General features: G+C 40.6%; 2 protein-coding genes across 9 annotated transcripts in view; both read right to left on the bottom strand.

The window, feature by feature from the left end:
- Nucleotides 1-19,305, bottom strand: part of FER (FER tyrosine kinase) — a 453,310-nt gene that overhangs the window by 162,675 nt on the left and 271,330 nt on the right. The gene's annotated exons all lie outside the window — the stretch shown is intronic.
- LOC122700677 (thioredoxin-related transmembrane protein 1-like) lies at nt 18,049-19,112 on the bottom strand. The gene has a single exon (XM_043913761.1). The coding sequence runs from the start codon at nt 19,066-19,068 to the stop codon at nt 18,232-18,234; it is 837 nt and encodes a 278-aa protein (XP_043769696.1). The 5' UTR covers nt 19,069-19,112; the 3' UTR covers nt 18,049-18,231.

The raw sequence follows: 19,305 nt of genomic DNA, 5'->3' as shown, positions 1-19,305 counted from the left end.
ATGTTTTTCTGGAACTCTCTCACTTTTTCAATGATCCAACGGATGTTGGCAATTTGATCTCTTGTTGCTTTGCCTTTTCTAAAACCAGCTTGAACATCTGAAAGTTCTCGGTTCACGTATTGCTGAAGCTTGGCTTGGAGAATTTTGAGCATTACTTTACTAGCGTGTGAGATGAGTGTAATTGCGCAGTAGTTTGAACATTTTTTGGCATTGCCTTTCTTTGGGACTGGAATGAAAACTGACCTTTTTCAGTCCTGTGGCCACTACTGAGTTTTCCAAATTTGCTGACATATTGACTGCAGCACTTTCACGTAGACTGAAATATAACTGTGATCTATAGGACCAATTGCAACAAATAGTCAAACATCTTGATGTAAAAACTCACCCCAACCATGGCTTTAAAATGTCCTGGACAGCCATTTTGAAGTATTTTACCTTCTGAAACTCTCTGTACCCAGCCAGCACCCTCTGATAGGTCAACAAAAGGAACAATAATGATTGCTTTGAAAGAACATTTTACATGTAAGATCTGCAGGGGTTCCTAACAGGCCTCCTTAAGACGTTGGCATTTGGATTATTCTGAAGTAAAGGCAACGGGGACCCTGTGGACTCAAGGGAAAATTTTACCTCCCTCTTAAGAATTGAAATGTGGTTATTTGCCCACAGTAACAGTCATTACCAGAAATAACTTTTCATGGCCTATGTGACTGACAAGGCAAACACCCATTACTAAACACCGGCTCTTCTTCTCTGAGAATCACCCTCCTCCTCTCTGAAGCCTTGGGCTCCTATACATTCCTTAGTTCAGGATGGCATATGTATCTTTTAGATTCCTAACTCTGAACTTCTCATGCCTATGGGGTTCCTATATGTACAAAATTAGATTTGATTTTTCTTCTCCTGTTAATCTGTCCTGTGTCAATTTAAATATTACACTAACCAGAGAAACTAGAAGGATAGAAGAAAGTTTTCTGCCTCCATTTCAACCCAAGTATAAAACCAGAACTATAAAGGTCCTGGAGGTAAACACAAGAGAACATCCTCATGACCAAAATTCCTTAGGATACAAAAAGCACATTAAACAAAAAATAGAATTTATCTAATTAAAAATAAGTACTTCTCCAAAATCTCATTAAAAAAAAAAAAAAGAAAAGTCCAACTACAATCTGGAAGAACATTTTTTGAAACACATATAAATGACAGATCATTTCTATGTAACACAGAGAATGCATATCTCAAAAAAAGATGACAAACAACCCAATTTTAAGAAATTAGGTAGAATACTTAACAAAAGAGGATGGAAAAATAGACAGTAAGCACATCAAAAGATGTTAACACCATCAGTCAGTAACATACAAAAACAAACCACAATAAGATGCCCCTTCACATCATTAGGATGAAGCACCTTCTGTTTACAATAGCCAAGACAGAGAGACAACCTACAGGTCCATGGGCAGGTGAATGGATAAAGGTGATGTGGTGATGTGGTGTGTGCATACACAGACACACACACACACACACACACACACACACTCAATGGACTATCACTCAGCCATAAAAAAGAATGAAATAAAGCCATCTGCTGCAACATAGACAAGCCTAGAAATTATCACATGAAGTGAAGTCAAACAGAGAAAGACAAATATCATATGATCCCACTTATATGTGGAATCTCAAAAAATGATGCAAATGAACTCACAAAACAGAAACAGATTCACAGACATAGAAAAGAAACTTATGGTTACCAAAGGGGCAAAGAGGTAGGGAGGGACAAATTAAGTAGGGGTAGGGATAAATTAAGTAGGATAAATTAAGCAAATATAAATTATCATATATAAAACAGACAAATGAAAAGTCTTATTGTATACATACAGAATTAATTTTCTGTACACCAGAAACCAGCACAGCATGTAAATCAACCATACATCAATCAGACAAAAGCAGTGCCTGGAGAGCCTCTGTCTGGGAAAGGGCCCCTAACTCTGCAATTTAAATAATGGCTGTGGTGTTACCTGGGGTTAAAGATGAGGGGCGCTACTGCCATCTTTAGGGGTATAACAGGAGAAAGGGGATCTGGAACGCTTATTATTGCCAGAATGGCTGTTATCCAGAGGGTCACTCTTGGTTTGAAGTCACGAAAATAACCTTTCTACTGATGGGCAGGAAAGCACGTTAGGTGGGGAGAAGACAAAACTGGGAGTGGACTAAACGGATGACCAAATCCCTGCAACTGAGGAGGAGTCCATTAAGAGTAGGACGCTCTCAATCTGTTTTAGCTCAAAACGAAGATCAAAAGGAAGGCGCCTGGAGCCTCAGAATTTAGATTTGTGAGTCTGTCTAAGAGGGAGGGACAAAGTACCCAAAGGGAGTCCAGTGACAGTTTGTTAGCTGCAGTTTCATAGAAACACGGACAGAGGGGCAAACTCCAATCTGTCAAACTGGGAAAAGGCAGCAGCGCTTGACACACACCCTGATGAGGGGAGCGATCCAACTCCTCCCTTAGAATAGATGAGATATTCCTGCTGGGGCTGCGAAGGGCTGAGAAAGGCAAGCCACTGGAGGCACACGATGACACTAAAGCTTCACCCAACACTGTGCCTCTGACCTGGGCTGTGATGAACATGGTAACAAAGGAGGTCTTCTGTAACTTTATCATTGGGGAAAACAGAGTCAACAGGCAGAAACTCCATCAGAATATAACTCAAAGGTAAGGCAGGGAACAGAGACACTAAGTCACATGGAGTTTGGAGAATGGAGAGGTGCTGAAGGAGACTGGATCCTTGACTTGCCCATCATCTTTATTGACCTCACTTCTTCTCCCCTTTGCTCCACAGGAAAGAAAAGCCACACTCAGAAGGACTGCCAGAAAGAACCACAGCTCGCTCCTCAACAACTGTCCCAGACTTGGTATGTCCTACAGAGATTACAGGGCTTTCCTGGTAGCTCAAAGGCAAAGAATCTGCCTGCAGTGCGGGGATGTGACTTCGATCCCTGGGTTGGGACGATCCTCTGGAGAAAGGCATGGCACCCACTCCAGTCTTCCTTCTGGAAAAACCCCATGGACAGAGGAGCCTGGTGGGATACAATCTATGGGACTGTAAAGAGCCAGACGCGACTGACTACACATGGAGATTATACCCCATATTCTTATCTTTATCTTTGCTCTGCTTTCTATAGAGGGGCAGGTAAATTTGTGCAACCTTCTTGAATGTGGAGAAGAATCAGAGGAATGGAAGCAGACTGCCTCCAAGAAACACGAGTAGCAGTGTCTTCCCTGGTTTCACAGATTTACTAGTACCGAAGGAAAATGAAAACTGTACCAAAATATAAGTCAAAAGAAATAAAAGACATAAAACTATGCATCAAAGTTGTAATGAATAGAGTTAACAGTTTTGTTTCATCTGCTTGCTAGTGATTTATCATCAATATATCTACAAACCTACAATCAAGACTAATGATTAAATTTCTCTGAGGCAAAAGCTATAAAATACTTGATTTAGACTATTCAAGTGTTCTTGACATTAGGGTTTTATGCTTTAATTCATTAAGTACTAACATTTCACTACTATGGTGAAAGAAACATACTTTCTCCACTTATCAGTTACCTGTGAAAATGAAACAAAAATTTTTTGAAACATCAAATTATTTGGTCTAAATTGGACAACTTATTTTTAAAGGAGGGAATGGAAGGAAACTCTAAGACCTTAATACATTTTTTAAACTATGAATTTCTGGGGAATTCCCTGGTGATCGAGTGGTTACGACTTGGTGATTTCACTGTCAAGGTCCCGGCTTCGATCCCCTGTCAGGAACTAAGATCCCACAAGCCTTGTGGCATGGCCAAAAAAAAAAAAAAGAGAATTTCTGGGTTTTGTCAACTGATCAGAATATTTTTTAAAACTACCCAAGAGCAGATTTAAAGTCAGCCCACAGTACAGGCAAGGGGATGTCCCAGGTGGCACCAGTGGTAAAGAACCCACCCACCGATGCAAGAGACAAAGGATGCCTGGGTCAGGAAGCTTCCCCTGGAGCAGAAAATGGCAGCTGGCTCCAGTGTTCTTGCCTGGAGAATCCCATGGACAGAGGAGCCTGGTGGGCTACAGTCCATGGGGTCACATGGGGTCATACATGGCTGAGCACACAGTCACGCGTAGTACAAGCAAAGGCAAGCAAGTATCTATCACCCCTTGTCTGAAAACCAAGCTTTTATAAAGAGAAGCTGGGGACACATTTTTAACATGCTCCCAGACACACTGGCTTGCTAAATCTCAGAAGTCACATTAGATTGAATGTATAGTCTCCACTTCACTTTGAAAACCAAAGCCTTGAGAAGATAAAATTCTGACTGTCATCACACAGGTACTAAGTTTCAGTTAAGAACTTCAGTCTTCTGTCTTTTGGCCTACTGTTCCAACATATTCTGTTTTGATTTCACTGGTCTCTTCAGTGTGGTAAAGAACATTACATTAAAATAAAACTCAGTGGTATAATAATTTTCTCACTCTAAATAATATATATATCAGGTAATTAAAAAGAAGAGTCAAATTTAGAACATACTATCTGTAACATGACTAAGTGCCATTAATTTTTAAAATCTTAAATATTTATCTACCGTATATGATAAATGAATGTTATGTTATCAAAGAGCCAATTCATGCCACGTTGTGGAACTACCATAGAGGTAAAAATTTTCAGAAAGTCTCACTGAGACCTTTAACTCTTATATTTAATATAATCAATTCCAAAAAGTTTTTTCATTTGAATTATAGAATAGGAAGGTCAATGAAGCAGTTCTGACAACTAAATCACTGGGGCAACTCAGCCAAGAGATATGAGAATTCTCCCTAAAGCACACCTGGCATAAAATTTACACACCTTCTCTATGGCAATAAGAGTGATTCCAGCTTGCTCACCTCCCAGAATTTCAACCTAATTTCTAGTTGAATTATAAGTAGTTGTCCAAGTGCCAATTTAGAAGTCTACATTGAGAGTGTAGCTCATCATTTGTTTTCATGGGTAGCCTTAAGTACAGTGTTAACAGATGGTTGTCATGGCAACATTTCTCAGTCAAAGTTTTAGGATGTGTCAAGATTATTTGTATTCTGTTCCCAAAAATCTTGTGGTCCCCATAATTGTGTTATCAAATAATGCCAAGTCCCAATTTACAATTATGTCTTAATGATTAAAAAAAATAAACCACGGGTAGACTTCATGAATGTAGCTTAAGATAATAAAGAGCTTTAGGACTATTAATAATAAGCATGAATTGCACAATTATTACTCTAATGATATATCAGTGCTTTAGTGGCAGATTAAAAAAAGAATCAGTAAATCACTGCATCACAAGTAAATACAAGACTAGAATGTAAGAAATAAAAGTGTAGAATAATTTTTTCTATCGTTGCTTACCTTTTAATTATTAGAGCTATTTTCATTTTTGCAGTATCTAATACTTACATAGAAATTCCTGGGACAGGAGAGCAAACACGTCCCTAAACTACACCGGTCAGTGGGTCTGGCACTGGACTTCAGTGAAGCGCGGCTGACTGACCTGCTGCGCGGTCTCAGGCACACAGCACGCCGCAGACTGTGCAGACACACTGGGCAGGACCCCCGTGCCTGTCTCACGGGCAGTGGTTTGCCTGTGAGCCCCACTGCCCTAGCACGGCCCCCACGCTGTGGTGATGTAAATTCACCATCTGTCTGGGGGTCGGTTTCTGTTTGTATTCACGTTCATTCGTGTATTTTTTCTAGGTTTCACATGTAAGTGATACCATGTGGTATTTGTCTTTCTCTGAATTGTCTTCACTAAGCATACTATTGTGTTCACCAATACTGCAGCGAAAGGTAACATTTCCGTCTTTTCATGACTAATATTCTATTGTGTATATAAACCACTTCTTATGCCAATCACCTGTTGATGGGCACCTGAATTGTTTGCATGTCCTGGCTATTGCAAACAGTGCTGTTATGAACATCAGGGTGCATGTATTTTTTTTTAATTAGAGTTTTTGTTTTTTCAGGATATATGCTCAGGAGTGGAACTTCTGGATCATATGGTAACTCTTAAGTTTTTTAAGGTCCTTCATACTGTTTTCCATAATGGCAGCACCAATTTGCATTCCAACCAACAATGTACAAGGGTTCCCTGTTTTCCACATCCTCTCCAACATTTATTATTTGTAGACTTTTTGACAACAGCCATTCTAACTGGGGTGAGATGCTACCTCATTGCTGTTTTGATGTGCATTTTGCTAATAACTAGAGAAGTCAAGGATCTTTTCATGTGCCTGTGTCTTCATTGGGAAAAAAGTCTATTTAGCTTTTTTTTTTGACCTGCTTATATTTTTGATACTGAGTTTGTGAGTGGTCTATATTTTAGATATTAATCCTCTGTGGGTGGAATCATTTACAAATAATGTCTCCCATTCCATAGGCTGTCTTTTGGATTTGTTAATGATTTCCTTTGTTGAGCAAAAGCTTTTAAGTTTCACTAAGTTCCATTTATTTGGTTTTGCTTTTATTTCTTTTGCCTTGACAGAATGAACGAAATAGTCCTACAATCTGTGTCAAAGAGTATTTGGTCTATGTTCTCTTCTAGGAGTTCTGTGGTGCCATGTCCTACCTCTAGGTCTTTATTTTTGTATGTGATGCGAGGGAATGGTCTAATTTCATTGTTTTACACATAACTGTCCAGCTTTCCCAGCACTACTTGTTGGGATTTTAATATTTCACAAATTCCCGAGTTTTCACACCCTTGAAGAGAAGGCAACTGAGAGGAAAAGTCGTGCAGTGAGTTTCAAGGCTGGTGTGAATAAGGTTCACACAAGACAAGCAGGGCGCCGGCAGCACCGTTCACCCACGTGTCCTGACCTTCCCAGAGACTCACCACCCTAAAGGATGCCTCTCCCCCAGAACCTCCCGCCCTGCCACCCGTGCCAAACCCCACCTTTAACAGAGCGCAGAGCTGTCACTGTCTGCCTTGAGATCTCCCCCAGAGGCATACATGTTCGCAAAGGCTACTACTCACTGAATGTAAAAACAAATTTGTTTACATTTCAAAAGGTAACACCAGTTACACCTATTTTATTAAAGATAAAAAAGAAATGGGCAATTCTAAGTTAACAGGCAAGCTAAACAATTATATGACTTAGATTAGCTAGACAAATATTCAATATGGTTAACAGAGTATTAACACTGGGGATTTTATCTTAATATTTAGTTACTATATTAATATAATATTTAGTGTCTTTTTAGTGGCCTCATCTTGAATATTGTAGTACAGTACATACCTGTGCTTGCATGGTCTCCACTAGGAGACTTATGACACTAGGAGATCTTTCACTAGGAGATTTATGACACAATATGCATCTGGAATTCATCCTCATTACTAGCAGAGGAGGTGTTTTATCACTTGGGAGAAGAAAATATTCCAACGGGCTCTGGCAGTAATACCCATAGTCTTCATATTCTTTAAGATTAGTACAATCAGCATAAAATGACTTTTTCCCTGAAAAAGCCACTGGAATGTACCTAATACCTCTGTATTTCTAAATAGATAATTTAAGTCTTATCAAAGAGACATAGTAATTACAATGACAAACATTGCCAGAAAATACTGATATCTAAAAAAGATCTTCCAAGAATAATTTTTAACACTGAATTGTTCAAATACTTAGGACACTTTAAGTTGCCTAAAAATAAACTGAAATTTGAAAAATTAAATATTCTAATGTCATATTCTTAGGAATGATGTATCTTGAGGCCAAATTTCTTATCTGTGAATGTGATCAATCCTTGTAAATCACACACTTCTAGGGAAAATGGTAATTCTGTAAGAAAATATGAATAATTCATACGCAAAACAGTTGTAAGAAATGAATTTAACTACCCAGGCTTACTGCCCATGTTTTACACAACATTTCAAAGTAAATAGAAGAATAAAATTTAAGTAAAGCAACAGAGATTAAAAGGTCCATTAAGAGTTAATCCAATTTTAGCACCATATTCTAAAGCAGAATACCGTGACCATTCTATTTGGTAACTCAAACCTTGTTTCTTTTTCTCAGAAAACCTTTGGCTTTCAGAAGTAAATTAGTAAATACAGACAAAAGTAGAAGCATATGCTGAAACATAAAACAGCAATATTGATTAAAATGCCTCACAGAGTGAATTAAAGGTAAATTTTTTCTCTGAAACAAGGTTAAAATTCATAGCTAAGCCATCAGGTAATTTCTAAATTTATTCCTTATATTAGAGTGAATTTTTATATGTCAATCTTTCTTACAATGAAACATTTCACAATAAATACCAGAGAAAGCATTTAAATCACAGAAATTCATATAAAAGAAGCATGGAAGTTTATTCAATAGATTCATTACAGACTATAATTTCTAACTTTATCCATTCTAGTCCCAGAATTGCAAAAAAAAACACAAATCTGTCTTGAGAGTCTTTTTTTTTTTTTTTGCTTTCCATTTCTTTTCTGAAAGGAATGCAAATAGATGAGGCACAGAAGAGTGAAAAGTAGAACACACCTGCCACTACCATAGTAAAATAACAATAAAATGTAATTATACTCTTCTGGGAGAAAGTAGGATTTCTGAAATGAGAGGTCAAAAGGTCTGGTCTATTTCACATAAGACACATGAATGGACTCTATACAGTCAAAGAGACTACTAGGAAAGATTTTTATAGGACTCACTTTGAGACACAATATAATACACAAAAAGATACAGAACAGTCTGGAATACACCAGGCTATGGCAACTTACTAAAACAAAGCCAAAACAGTGAAACAGCATGCTGGGGAAACAATGGAAGCTGAGATACAACTCAGACTGGCTCTGAATCCATCCTAACTTTATATCTATGCACACACACACAAACACATACCGAGTTGTACTAGAAATTCAAAGATATGTGAATTCAAAGGTACCCAGTTCCTGTTCTCAAAGGCTTTAATGTAAGCATATGGAGACTAAAGAGTCAGAAGTATGGAGAGTCTAGAGCGAGAACACTAAAATACACATGATCTATATAAAGATGCATAAAAAGGCTTCACAGAAGAGGTAGAAAGGTTTCTCAGTTTTCTCAGAGTAACTTTTCCTTAACTTCCTACAAGCAACTAAACTATGAAAACCATAAAGTTCCTGCTTCAGGTGTTCAGAAGGTGCTTACAGTGCTTGCTGCTCCCTACGGTCCTTGAAAGGATAAAGGTTAAACGGAAATTTATTTGGGGTGAAAAAACAGCACAGGCGGTAGGTGTACCTGTGCAGGAGTGGAACGCAGGGGTGGTCCGGGGTCCCGGCGTCTCTTTATCTGTAGCTGACGACTGTCACCATTCCACCGATGCTAACTTCCTTCTTCTGGAAACTAGACGGTCTGTTTTTCTAACTCCAGTCCCCAAAAAGTTTCTCCTAGTATACCAGGCAGTAGTCTCTGACATAAGCCATAAAAGTTATCACTCCTATGGAACTCAGTGTTACAACTACACTGGAGGGGAAGAGATGAAAGACTAGGGAGATACATAGTTCTGGAATTTCAAGACAGACTCAAAACTTAAGGGTATATTCTATTAGACCCTTATGACAAGGTGGTTACAATCCACACATTAAGTACATTACCAATAAATTTAAGAATCCAAATGTCACTGCAAGCACTGCTTCTCTAGGAAAGTTCATCTCCAAAGAATAAACTTTCAGAGTACACTCAGTTCAAAATGTTAAAGTGTCACATGAGTAACAGATGTTAAAAGTCAGAAAAAGTAATCCATATTGTATCTGAGAACTCAGGGGGAAAAAAATCATGAAAGAAGTAAAAAGAAAAATCTTGAACAGGGTTATAATTCTGATACACTAAAAGGAGAAAATAACTTCAGTAAATATACAGGAAAAAGTACAGATTGTCTAAAAAGAGTGAATACACCAATATTGTGTTGTTTAGTCACTAAGTCGTGTCCAAGCTTTTTGAGACCCCCTGAACCCTAGCCCACCAGACTCCTCTGTCCATGGGATCTTCCAGGAAACAGTACTGGAATGCATTGCCATTTCCTTCTCCAGGGGAATCTTCCTGACCCATGTCTCCTGCATTGGCAGGCAGATTCTTTACCACTGAGCCACCAGGGAAGCCCTCACACCAATATTGTACACCCCTAAGTTTTTAAAGGCAGTAATATTGGGTATGGCAAGTAGATGGGGAAACAGTGGCTGACTTTATTTTTGGGGGCTCCAAAATCACTGCAGATGGTGACTGCAGCCATGAAATTCAAAGACGCTTACTCCTTGGAAGGAAAGTTATGACCAACCTAGACAGCATATTAAAAAGCAGAGACATTACTTTGCCGACAAAGGTCCGTCTAGTCAAGGCTATGGTTTTTCCAGTAGTCCCGTATGGATGTACGTATGGACCACCAAAGAATTGATGCTTTTGAACTGTGGTGTTGGAGAAGACTCTTGAGAGAGTCCCTTGGACAGCAAGGAGATCCAACCAGTCCATCCTAAAGGAAATCAGTCCTGGGTGTTCATTGGAAGGACTGATGTTGAAGCTGAAACTCCAATACCTTGGCTCCCTGATCCAAAGAGCTGACTCATTTGAAAAGACCCTGATGCTGGGAAAGATTGAGGGCAGGAGGAGAAGGGGACGACAGAGGATGAGATGATTCGATGGCATCACCAACACAATGGACATGAGTTTGGGTGGGCTCTGGGAGTTGGTATTGGACAGGGAGGCCTGGCGTGCTGCGGTTCATGGGTTTGCAAAGAGTTGGACACAACTGAGCAACTGAACTGAACTGATTGGGTAGAAAAGCTAGAGATATACTTTCTGACCAAACCATGGAGAGCTTTAAGTACCAAGCAACCTAGTAGTCACTGAATCTTATACCCAACTGTCTCTAAACTTCTATCACCTTTTTTTTTTAATGTGATGCAGTCACTGGGCAAACTGGTGTAAATACAGTTGTCCCTGCTCCTCTTCATTAAGCACAACTATAAACCAGGAAATAAGGAAGAGACGATGGAAGAACTCTGAACAGCGGTAAGAGCAAAGTGAACCACGTGGGACCCCAGGATTGCGGACGCGGTCGCAGCAGGATGTCCCCCAAACGACAAAGGAGGCCTAACTCTCAGAGTGGCTACAGAAGACAGCCCAGGGAGGCCCATTCTCCTCCGGGTTCACACGTCTGTCCTGCTCAGCATCAGGTAAATCCAGCATCACCTGCGAGGGGGCCGGCGGGGAGCAGGTAAGAGCAGTCAGGGCCAACCCTCTCTTTCTCACCGGGGCTGAGACTCCCTGCCCTGCCAAAAGGTATGGGGGCAGCTCCGAAAGCAAGGGCAGGAGGGACCCCAGAACAACAGCAGCTAAGACTGGGAAGTCCTTGGTCCCAGAGACCTGATATTCCTCTCTGAGACCAAGAATTACCAAAGTAGTTAGGCTGCTGGTGAGGGAAATGCTGCCAGACAAAAGCAGCCTAGCCTGGGAAGCCTTTGTCCCCACAGAGCTAAGACTCCCATCTCCTTCCCAGACATGGGCAGCTGGTGCTGGGAGGGAAATGACAGAGAACCCGACCACAGGCAGCCAGCCCACGAAGGGCTCTCTGTTCCTCATGGGCAGCGGAGTTCAGCCAAACACACAGCAGACAGCCTACGTGCCCGACACTGTGGTACACCACAGGGAGAGGAGCAGGTGGAAACCCGGTAACCCAGCAAAGCAAAGTCATACCACAAAGTCTCCAAGAATTGAACAGTCGCTTAAACCAGTCAGCAAAAGCAAGCCAGGTCTCACACGCCAAACCTAAACCAGGTGACCGCCTGTAAAAACAGAAGATCTAAATAGGACCCAGAGTTTCCTAACAGAATAAAATGTTCAGAGTACAACACAAGTCATCCATCATAACAAGGCCAAGGAAATCACAACCTGAGTGATTGTGATAGATAGTCAACAGGCACCAAAACGGGGGCAGATCAGATGTTGGGATCATCTCTCAAGAATTTCAAAGCAGCTACAAGAATGCCTCAACAATCAAACTCTCTCAAAATAAAAACAGATTAACTCAGCAACAGAAACAGAAGTTATAAACCAGAAAAATGAAAATCATAGTACTAAGAAAATTCAGGAACAAAAATAAACTGACAGAATGAGCTGATGGTAAAATGAAGATGACAGAAGATAAAATCACTGGACTTGGCCATACCAATAGAATTTACCCACTTTAAACAAAGAAAAAAGTTTTTAAAAAGGGAACAGAGCCTTGGAGACACATGGGACAATAGAAAAGGCCCAACCTTTGTATCAGAGAGTCTCAGACAGAGGGGAGAGACAGAGTGTGTTTCATGCTGCAGAACTACTGAAACAAATAACGGTTGAAAATTTTCCAAATTTGCTCAAAGACACAAATCTACAAATTCAAGAAGCTGAAACAAATTTACATAGGATAAACACAAAGAGATTAGTTCAACTAAGACATAAAATTATATTTCTGAAAACTAACGATAAAGAAAAAGTCTAGATTCAAAGGCAGATTTCTCCTCTGAAGCTATGGAGTTCAGAAGGAGGCAGCACAATTTTTCAAATGCTGAAAGAAAAGAACTGTCCATTGCCACAACAGGTGACAAAAGCATCTTTTAAGAGTAAAGGGAAAAAAATAAAGAAATTCTTGGATGAAGGAAAACTAAAAGGGTGTGATCGAGAATAAATACAAACAGAGTTGTAATACTTTCTCTCTACTCCTCAATGAATTGCTTTGTGTACCCCAGATACTACAGACGTTAGGATAGTTGAGACATAGGAAAAGTAACTCATGGGACAATTCCCCTTCAACTTTCATTTAACTCCCTGCGAGGAAAGAGTTAACACTCTTTAAGCACGTCAGTTTCACCTTGTTCCTGCTTATCTGGATAGCATGACAGTGAAAGTGAAAGTGAAGTCGCTCAGTCGTGTCCAACTCTTTGCGACCCGGTGCACTGTAGCCCACCAGGATTCTCCGTCCATGGGATTCTTCAGGCAAGAATACTGGAGTGGGTTGCCAGTTCCTTCTCCAGGGGATCTTCCTGACCCAGGGATTGAACCCAGGTCTCCCGCATTGCAGGCAGACACTTTAACCTATGAGCCACCAGGGAAGCTCCATCTGGACAGCATACTGTTAGTCACAGCTGAGCACTTCTGCACTGTTCAGATGTTGCCGAGTAATGCTAGTCCACATGCCTGAAACGGCAGGTCAAGACGAACATGCTGCTGGCTTGTTTAAGGTAAGCATGGAGTCGTGCTGTGCATCTGGTGTCTGGGTTGGGGTCCTCATGTGGCTGGTCATGGAGCAGGTATGTGGTCCACTCCCTCGGAGAATTCTGGACTCTAAGACTCAGTATATATCTGAGTAAACTGAGTACAGTGAAAGTGAAGTGAAGCTGTTCAGTCGTGTCTGATTCTTTGCGATCCCACAGACTGACTACAGCCTACCTGACTCCTCCGTCCATGGGATTTTCCAGGCAATACTGGAGTGGGTTGCCATTTCCTTCTCCAGGAGATCTAGTATATCTCTGAGTACATCTCTTCCTGAGTATAGCTCTGCAGTTTGTAGATGGAAAGACATGCCCATAAATAGAGTAAGAAATCCTGAGCTTGACCACTCCTTTGCTATTCCTGCCGTCTCACTAGTACACTCTGCTATAATAAATCTTGGCCTTGAGTATAACTTCCTATTAAGTCACGTAAGACTTTCCAGTGAAAGCATGAACTAGTGGTGGCAGCTGAGCTACTAAGTCGCTCTTGGGGCTTGCAGGCTCTGAGAGCGAGGTTTGTGGGCAGCCAGTGGCAGAAACACCATTTGAACCCACAGCTTTCTGGCTCTGCAGGCCATGTCCTTTCTAACAAATCACGCTGCCACCCAAGATGGAGCGATATATTTAAGGCAATGCATGGACTCTTTCACGTTCAGAGATTGACTGTCATGCAGCATAAGTCACTCAGCTGTGTTCGACTCTTTGTGACCCCATGAACTAACTAGTCCATGGAATTCTCCAGGCCAGAATACTGGAGTGAGTAGCCGTTCCCCTCTCCAGAGGATCTTTCCAACCCAGGGGTCAAACCCAGATCTCCCTGAAGGCAGATTCTTTACCAGCTGAGCTACCAGGGAAGCCCATCATGCAATTATCAGTTTTAATTAACTGAAACACAATGAGTTATATGTTGTATTTCATATTCTAGTTCTAAAAGAATATTGCTGACTTACATTTCATATACTTATTTTCAGCAAACAATTGCTATGTAATTCAATCATAGATTGCTCTTCATTCACTAAATTGACTACATTATAATGTAACTTAAAGCCTTACATTTTGCATATTCACAGTTTGGGGATCAAAAAATAAACCCACAATAAAAATTTTAAGTTGCAATTAAGTAAAATGACTCCACAGAGCTAGCAAAATTATGAATCAATCTTGTAAAATTTTTATATAATCTATAACCTATAATAATGACTTCAGTCTTCAGACCACTTAGTCCGACTAGATGAGATATGACAAAAGTTCCATTTTCTCATAGTAACTCTATCAATTTTTCTATAAAGTTTAAAGAAATAAAAAACAAGAAAAAATTAAGTCATACCAATAATATTTTCCACTTTCAGGAAAACACTAGGCTTTTGTAATCCTTTATCTTTGTACATGAATAGGTATAATAGAAGGCACAAGGTGTAAAAATAGCTGCAAATAAGAAATGATGACAGCTTGAAAACATTAAAACCTGAATTGGAGAGAATTACTTTGGCTTCACAAAGTAGCTATTTTAAATGATCAAGGTAGCGAATAAGCAACTTCGCCTTTGCTCTCCTGTGGAAGGCCACCAGCCGCCGCCTGCCTGGGCCGTGGGGGCCTAATCGGGCTTCCTGGTGGCCTGCCACAGGCCGCAGATGGTCGTTACTTGCTATGCCAATTAATCCCCGCCAAACTGCTCTGCGATGGCTGTGCATTTCTTCCTACAGTTATCTTTTTAAAGAGCTTTACAGGGATACAGGGACCTATTTGAAATTAGATTAAGCCGATAACTCAGTGATTAAGAGCAGGTTTTAAATGAATAGTCAGTTCTCCAGGACGAAAACCCACCTAAAATACAACCAGGGATATTACAAACAATCTTAGCTAGTCCCATATCCTTCTCATATTCAAAATTCAATAAAAGGAGTTCTTCCATAAAAGGTGAAGAAGAGATAAATTTTAAAGCTATATTTTCACTTTTACATTTTTTTTTAGTAATGACTTCTACCTTAACCAATTACAGGACAACTCATTAATACAGTAATACAACCTATTCCCAAGCAAGAGCCAATTATTACAGGTTCAACTTAAGAATTTAGTTACCCAAAATAGTGAAAACGTAAGCTTTATACATCCCGTGGTCAAGTAGATGGAAGTAATCATCCAGGATAATGGATTTTTTTAAAGGCAAAAAACACACACTTAAAAAAAAAACAACTAACTACAATTTAGATTCACAATTTACAACTGAACACCTAAAGCAGATAAATTTCTGAACATATCGACAACATGACACTTCAGAGCTTTTATTTTGAAGCCACAAGCCCAACTATAACCTTTAGGAGGAATAATTAACAAAACGCCACAATACAGAACATAAAATGACTGTCAGAGTCTGTAATTTTTCTGCTGTTCATACTGAGAAATAATTGCTCTCTCTACTTTTCTCTTCGACACAGCTTTTCAGTCAGTCTGCTTCATTACCTGCTTAGCCTGCTTAGCACATTTGTTCCACTCAAAGTCACAGCCACAGCATATTTTTAGAGTCCAAGGATTACTCAGAATTTGATCAGCTTTGTCATTAAAGTTATCAGGGTTGCTTTAGAATAAAAATCCTCATTGACAAGTATGCAGAGAAATGTGCCACTATAGACTCCGCTTGGGCAGCTTTTAGTAATTGAATACATGTTTAAATACTCTACAAATTAATGTTAAATAATTCAAAAGTTCTTTGCTCCCAAATGGTTCTTGTTTGGGAAAGACTTCTATTTATTACCTTAGCAAATATTTCATTATTGTATCTGCAGGTTTCATAAAATACTTTCTCTATGTGTATGGTATACTTTTGTCTTTCAAAGGAAACTTAATTCTTATTTTTAATTCATGTCTACTCAAATTCCCTACTTAGAAACTTCTGTTCCTATTAGTATACTATTAGTTGAAAAAAGGTTGTATAACTTTCTGTACATATTAATATTTTCCAACTCATTTTTCATCTGAACCTTAGAACACTTCATTTTTCTTGACGAAAACTCTCACTGCCAAAGTCACCCTCCAAAGGGAGATGTGCAGCTGGAACAAGTAAAGAAAAATGCTGATACAGACCCTTTCCACGTTCTGGAAACCAAATGACCAAAAATAGCCAGTTAGAACAATATGCAGGTTCAACGTGGTCTATCAAATTCCTGCAAGACACACCTTATTCTTCACCCATTAATACCACCATTATGTCATGGATAATTATCCCTTTTGCTGACAGAACCGAGTTTAGCAAACACAGTGTGAAAGGGACAGGGGTTCATTAAAACGGCAGCAGAGTCCCGACTCTGCTCTTGGAGTCTGTTATCCAGAGAGAACAGGAGAACAGGCTGTGCAGTGCCCTCATCCCTAGAGAACAGACGAGAAAACTTCGGCTCCTTCCGTCTACTCTTGGCCCCCACCTCGCTCCTCCCTACGCACACCCTGGCCACTGAGATAAGTCCCTCTCAGGAGGGTTTGGCTCTCCCCCCGGTGCCCACTGAGGAGGAGGCGTGTCTGAGGAGCGGGTCAGAGCCTGCCCTCCGGGCCCACGTCCAGCCTGCGCGGAGGGCAGCAGCCTCACGGGCAAGAGACACGCGAGGGGTACCTCTCGCCCTCTTCTCAGGGCGGTGGGGGTGGGGGTCGGTGGGGTGACTTCTGACCCAGATACTGGTCACAGGGGGCTGAGTGGGGCTGAGGACGTGGGATTGATCAGAACCTTCCTCAACAGGTCCAAAGGCTCCAGAATCGCGGCGATCTAAGTCACTGCAGCCCGAGGCCCTGAGCTCTGCGGTGGTGGAGCCAGGAGGCGCTGGAGCCAGACTGCGCGGGCTTGACGCACGGCTGTGCGGGACTCCGCCAGCGACCTCCCCTCCTGGAGCCCCATCTCCCACCTCACGGAGAAGGCAAGAACAGCAGCTACCATACAGAGTGGCTCCAAATACTAACTGAGATTTTTACAGAGCTCAGCACAGTGCCTGACACACAGGAAACGTTTACCAAACAGTAACATTCTCCTTACTCAGAATCCCTCAAACATCTGGGAGAAGGGCAGTCCACCATCTCTCACACTCATCTACCTCCAGCGCCTCGACCGCCCTCTTAAGCAAACTGTGGCCTGTTCGGGCCTTCCTTCCCTCAATGAGCGTTTATCGAGTATCTGTTGAGTGACCATCACTGTGCTGGGCATTGGCTAAAGAAAGTGACAGAAGCCAGACCCTCTTCTTTTTTTTTTTTTTCAGTTTGAAACAATTTATTAAAACATGAAAGATATTTCCAGGAAATTATCCAATTTGGAAAATAAAAAACGTAACCCATGGTAAGAAAAATACAAATCATACACTGAACATAGGAGAACAAAAAAGGCAACCAACCTTTATAAACTTTCTAAACATATCCTGTATTATTATGGGTAGAAAACTGTAATTAAAATAAGGTAGTTTTTATTAGTCGCATAATCTAAAAATATGAATAAATTTTGGACTTTAAAGGAGATAAAGGGTTTCAGAGTTGTTACTGAAATACACATTTCTTGAGACAATGGGCAAAGTTCCCATTAATGGGAAATATGTTCTCTTCACACAGTGAAACTGAGAAAAATTATATCAAATGAGAAATCTTCTTCTCTAAAGTAATCTCCTTAAATACCTCAATAATGCAATACTTGGGAAATGTAATTTTCAACACAGACTTGAAAGTTATTATGAAACAAACATACAGAAATCTTATTGCTTGGCACCAGATTTTCCAAAAATGAAAGAACTGTTTGAACCACCATATTGTTTTCAAATCCTATTTTTTCACAGTGCTACTTTTATTTTCAGAAGGTAGACTGTTCAACCTAATGACAAGCTAGACTGAACCTTGCAATGTACAAGCAAGTCACAGTTCACTTCAAACCAAAACAAATAATTGATCTTCTGTTTCTGCCAAAATCATATGAAAATATTTGTAAAAATTAACTAGGATTTATCTGTGGCCAGTGAAGGACCCACAGAACGTTGTCTTACAGCATTCTGTGCAAAGTCTTTGTTTGTTCCTTCTTTGCTTTCAGATTCCTCTTCTGAAACATCTTCTACATCAGCCTCTTGTTCTTCCTCCACTTTTTTCAAAGGTTGAGAAGATTCTGGTAGTAATTTTCTGGAAGGGCATGCCTGGGGTCTGCGCCTTTTTGAAGGACACAGGAAGTCCGCCACAAATATCATGAAAAGTCCTAATAATAGTCCTGAAAGCAGAGTTGCTAAAGCAAACACTGTATATGATCCCCAAATCGGTAATCCAAGGTCTTCAATAAAATAGTTATGGCAAGTCCTGATCCACATAGAGAGCCGAAAGAGTGCTGACATGCTACTCATCAAAATAGAACCTGGACCAAACCATGATGAAACGGGTTCAATACTTTTCCACTCTTTGTCACTTATAAAGTTTATGAAGTCCTTCTTAGTTCTTGGACCCTGATATCGCCTAAATTCACCGTCTTTACAATGATAAATAGTAGGAAGAGCAGTTATGATAAATCGTCCACTTAGTCCTGGCTGCTCTGTGACATCAACTTTTGCAACATTAACTTCAAGATCTTCTCCCCATTCGGCAAAACTTTCCCATTCTGGTTGAAGATTCTGACAAGCAGGACACCATGGAGCATAAAATTCTATCATCCACTCTCCTTCCAGCAACTCTCTCCAGTTCTCGTCCGTGATGATGCGCACGTCGCTCCGCCTCCCATGGGCCCAGGAAGCTCCCCAAAGCAACAACAGCAACACTGCCACCGGGATCCGGAGACTCCCGGACGGCGCCATGTCGGCCGTTTCGCCCACCCACAACAACCCAGGCAGCCCCACCTCCGCGCCGCAGCCCAGCCCCTCTTCTTGAGAGCAGGAAGAAGTGAAAACACGTTTGCAAATTACAAAGTAAATTAAAAAGCACCAACAGTACTGAGATAATGAATAAAGTGGAGATAGCTATCTAAGTAGACTGGCATTTAAACTGAGTCTGAGACCAGGCGGACACAAGGGAACGACATTCCAGCCAGAAGG

Source organism: Cervus elaphus, chromosome 9 (genome assembly GCF_910594005.1).
Source record: "Cervus elaphus chromosome 9, mCerEla1.1, whole genome shotgun sequence".
In the NCBI taxonomy this organism is placed as follows: Eukaryota; Metazoa; Chordata; class Mammalia; order Artiodactyla; family Cervidae; genus Cervus; species Cervus elaphus.
Note: the sequence above shows the minus strand (reverse complement) of the source record. Positions and strands in the feature narration are given on the sequence as shown.

Excerpts from the sequence above, each read along its gene's own strand:
- LOC122700677 (XM_043913761.1), bottom strand. The coding sequence starts at position 19,068 with ATGGCGCCGTCCGGGAGTCTCCGGATCCCGGTGGCAGTGTTGCTGTTG.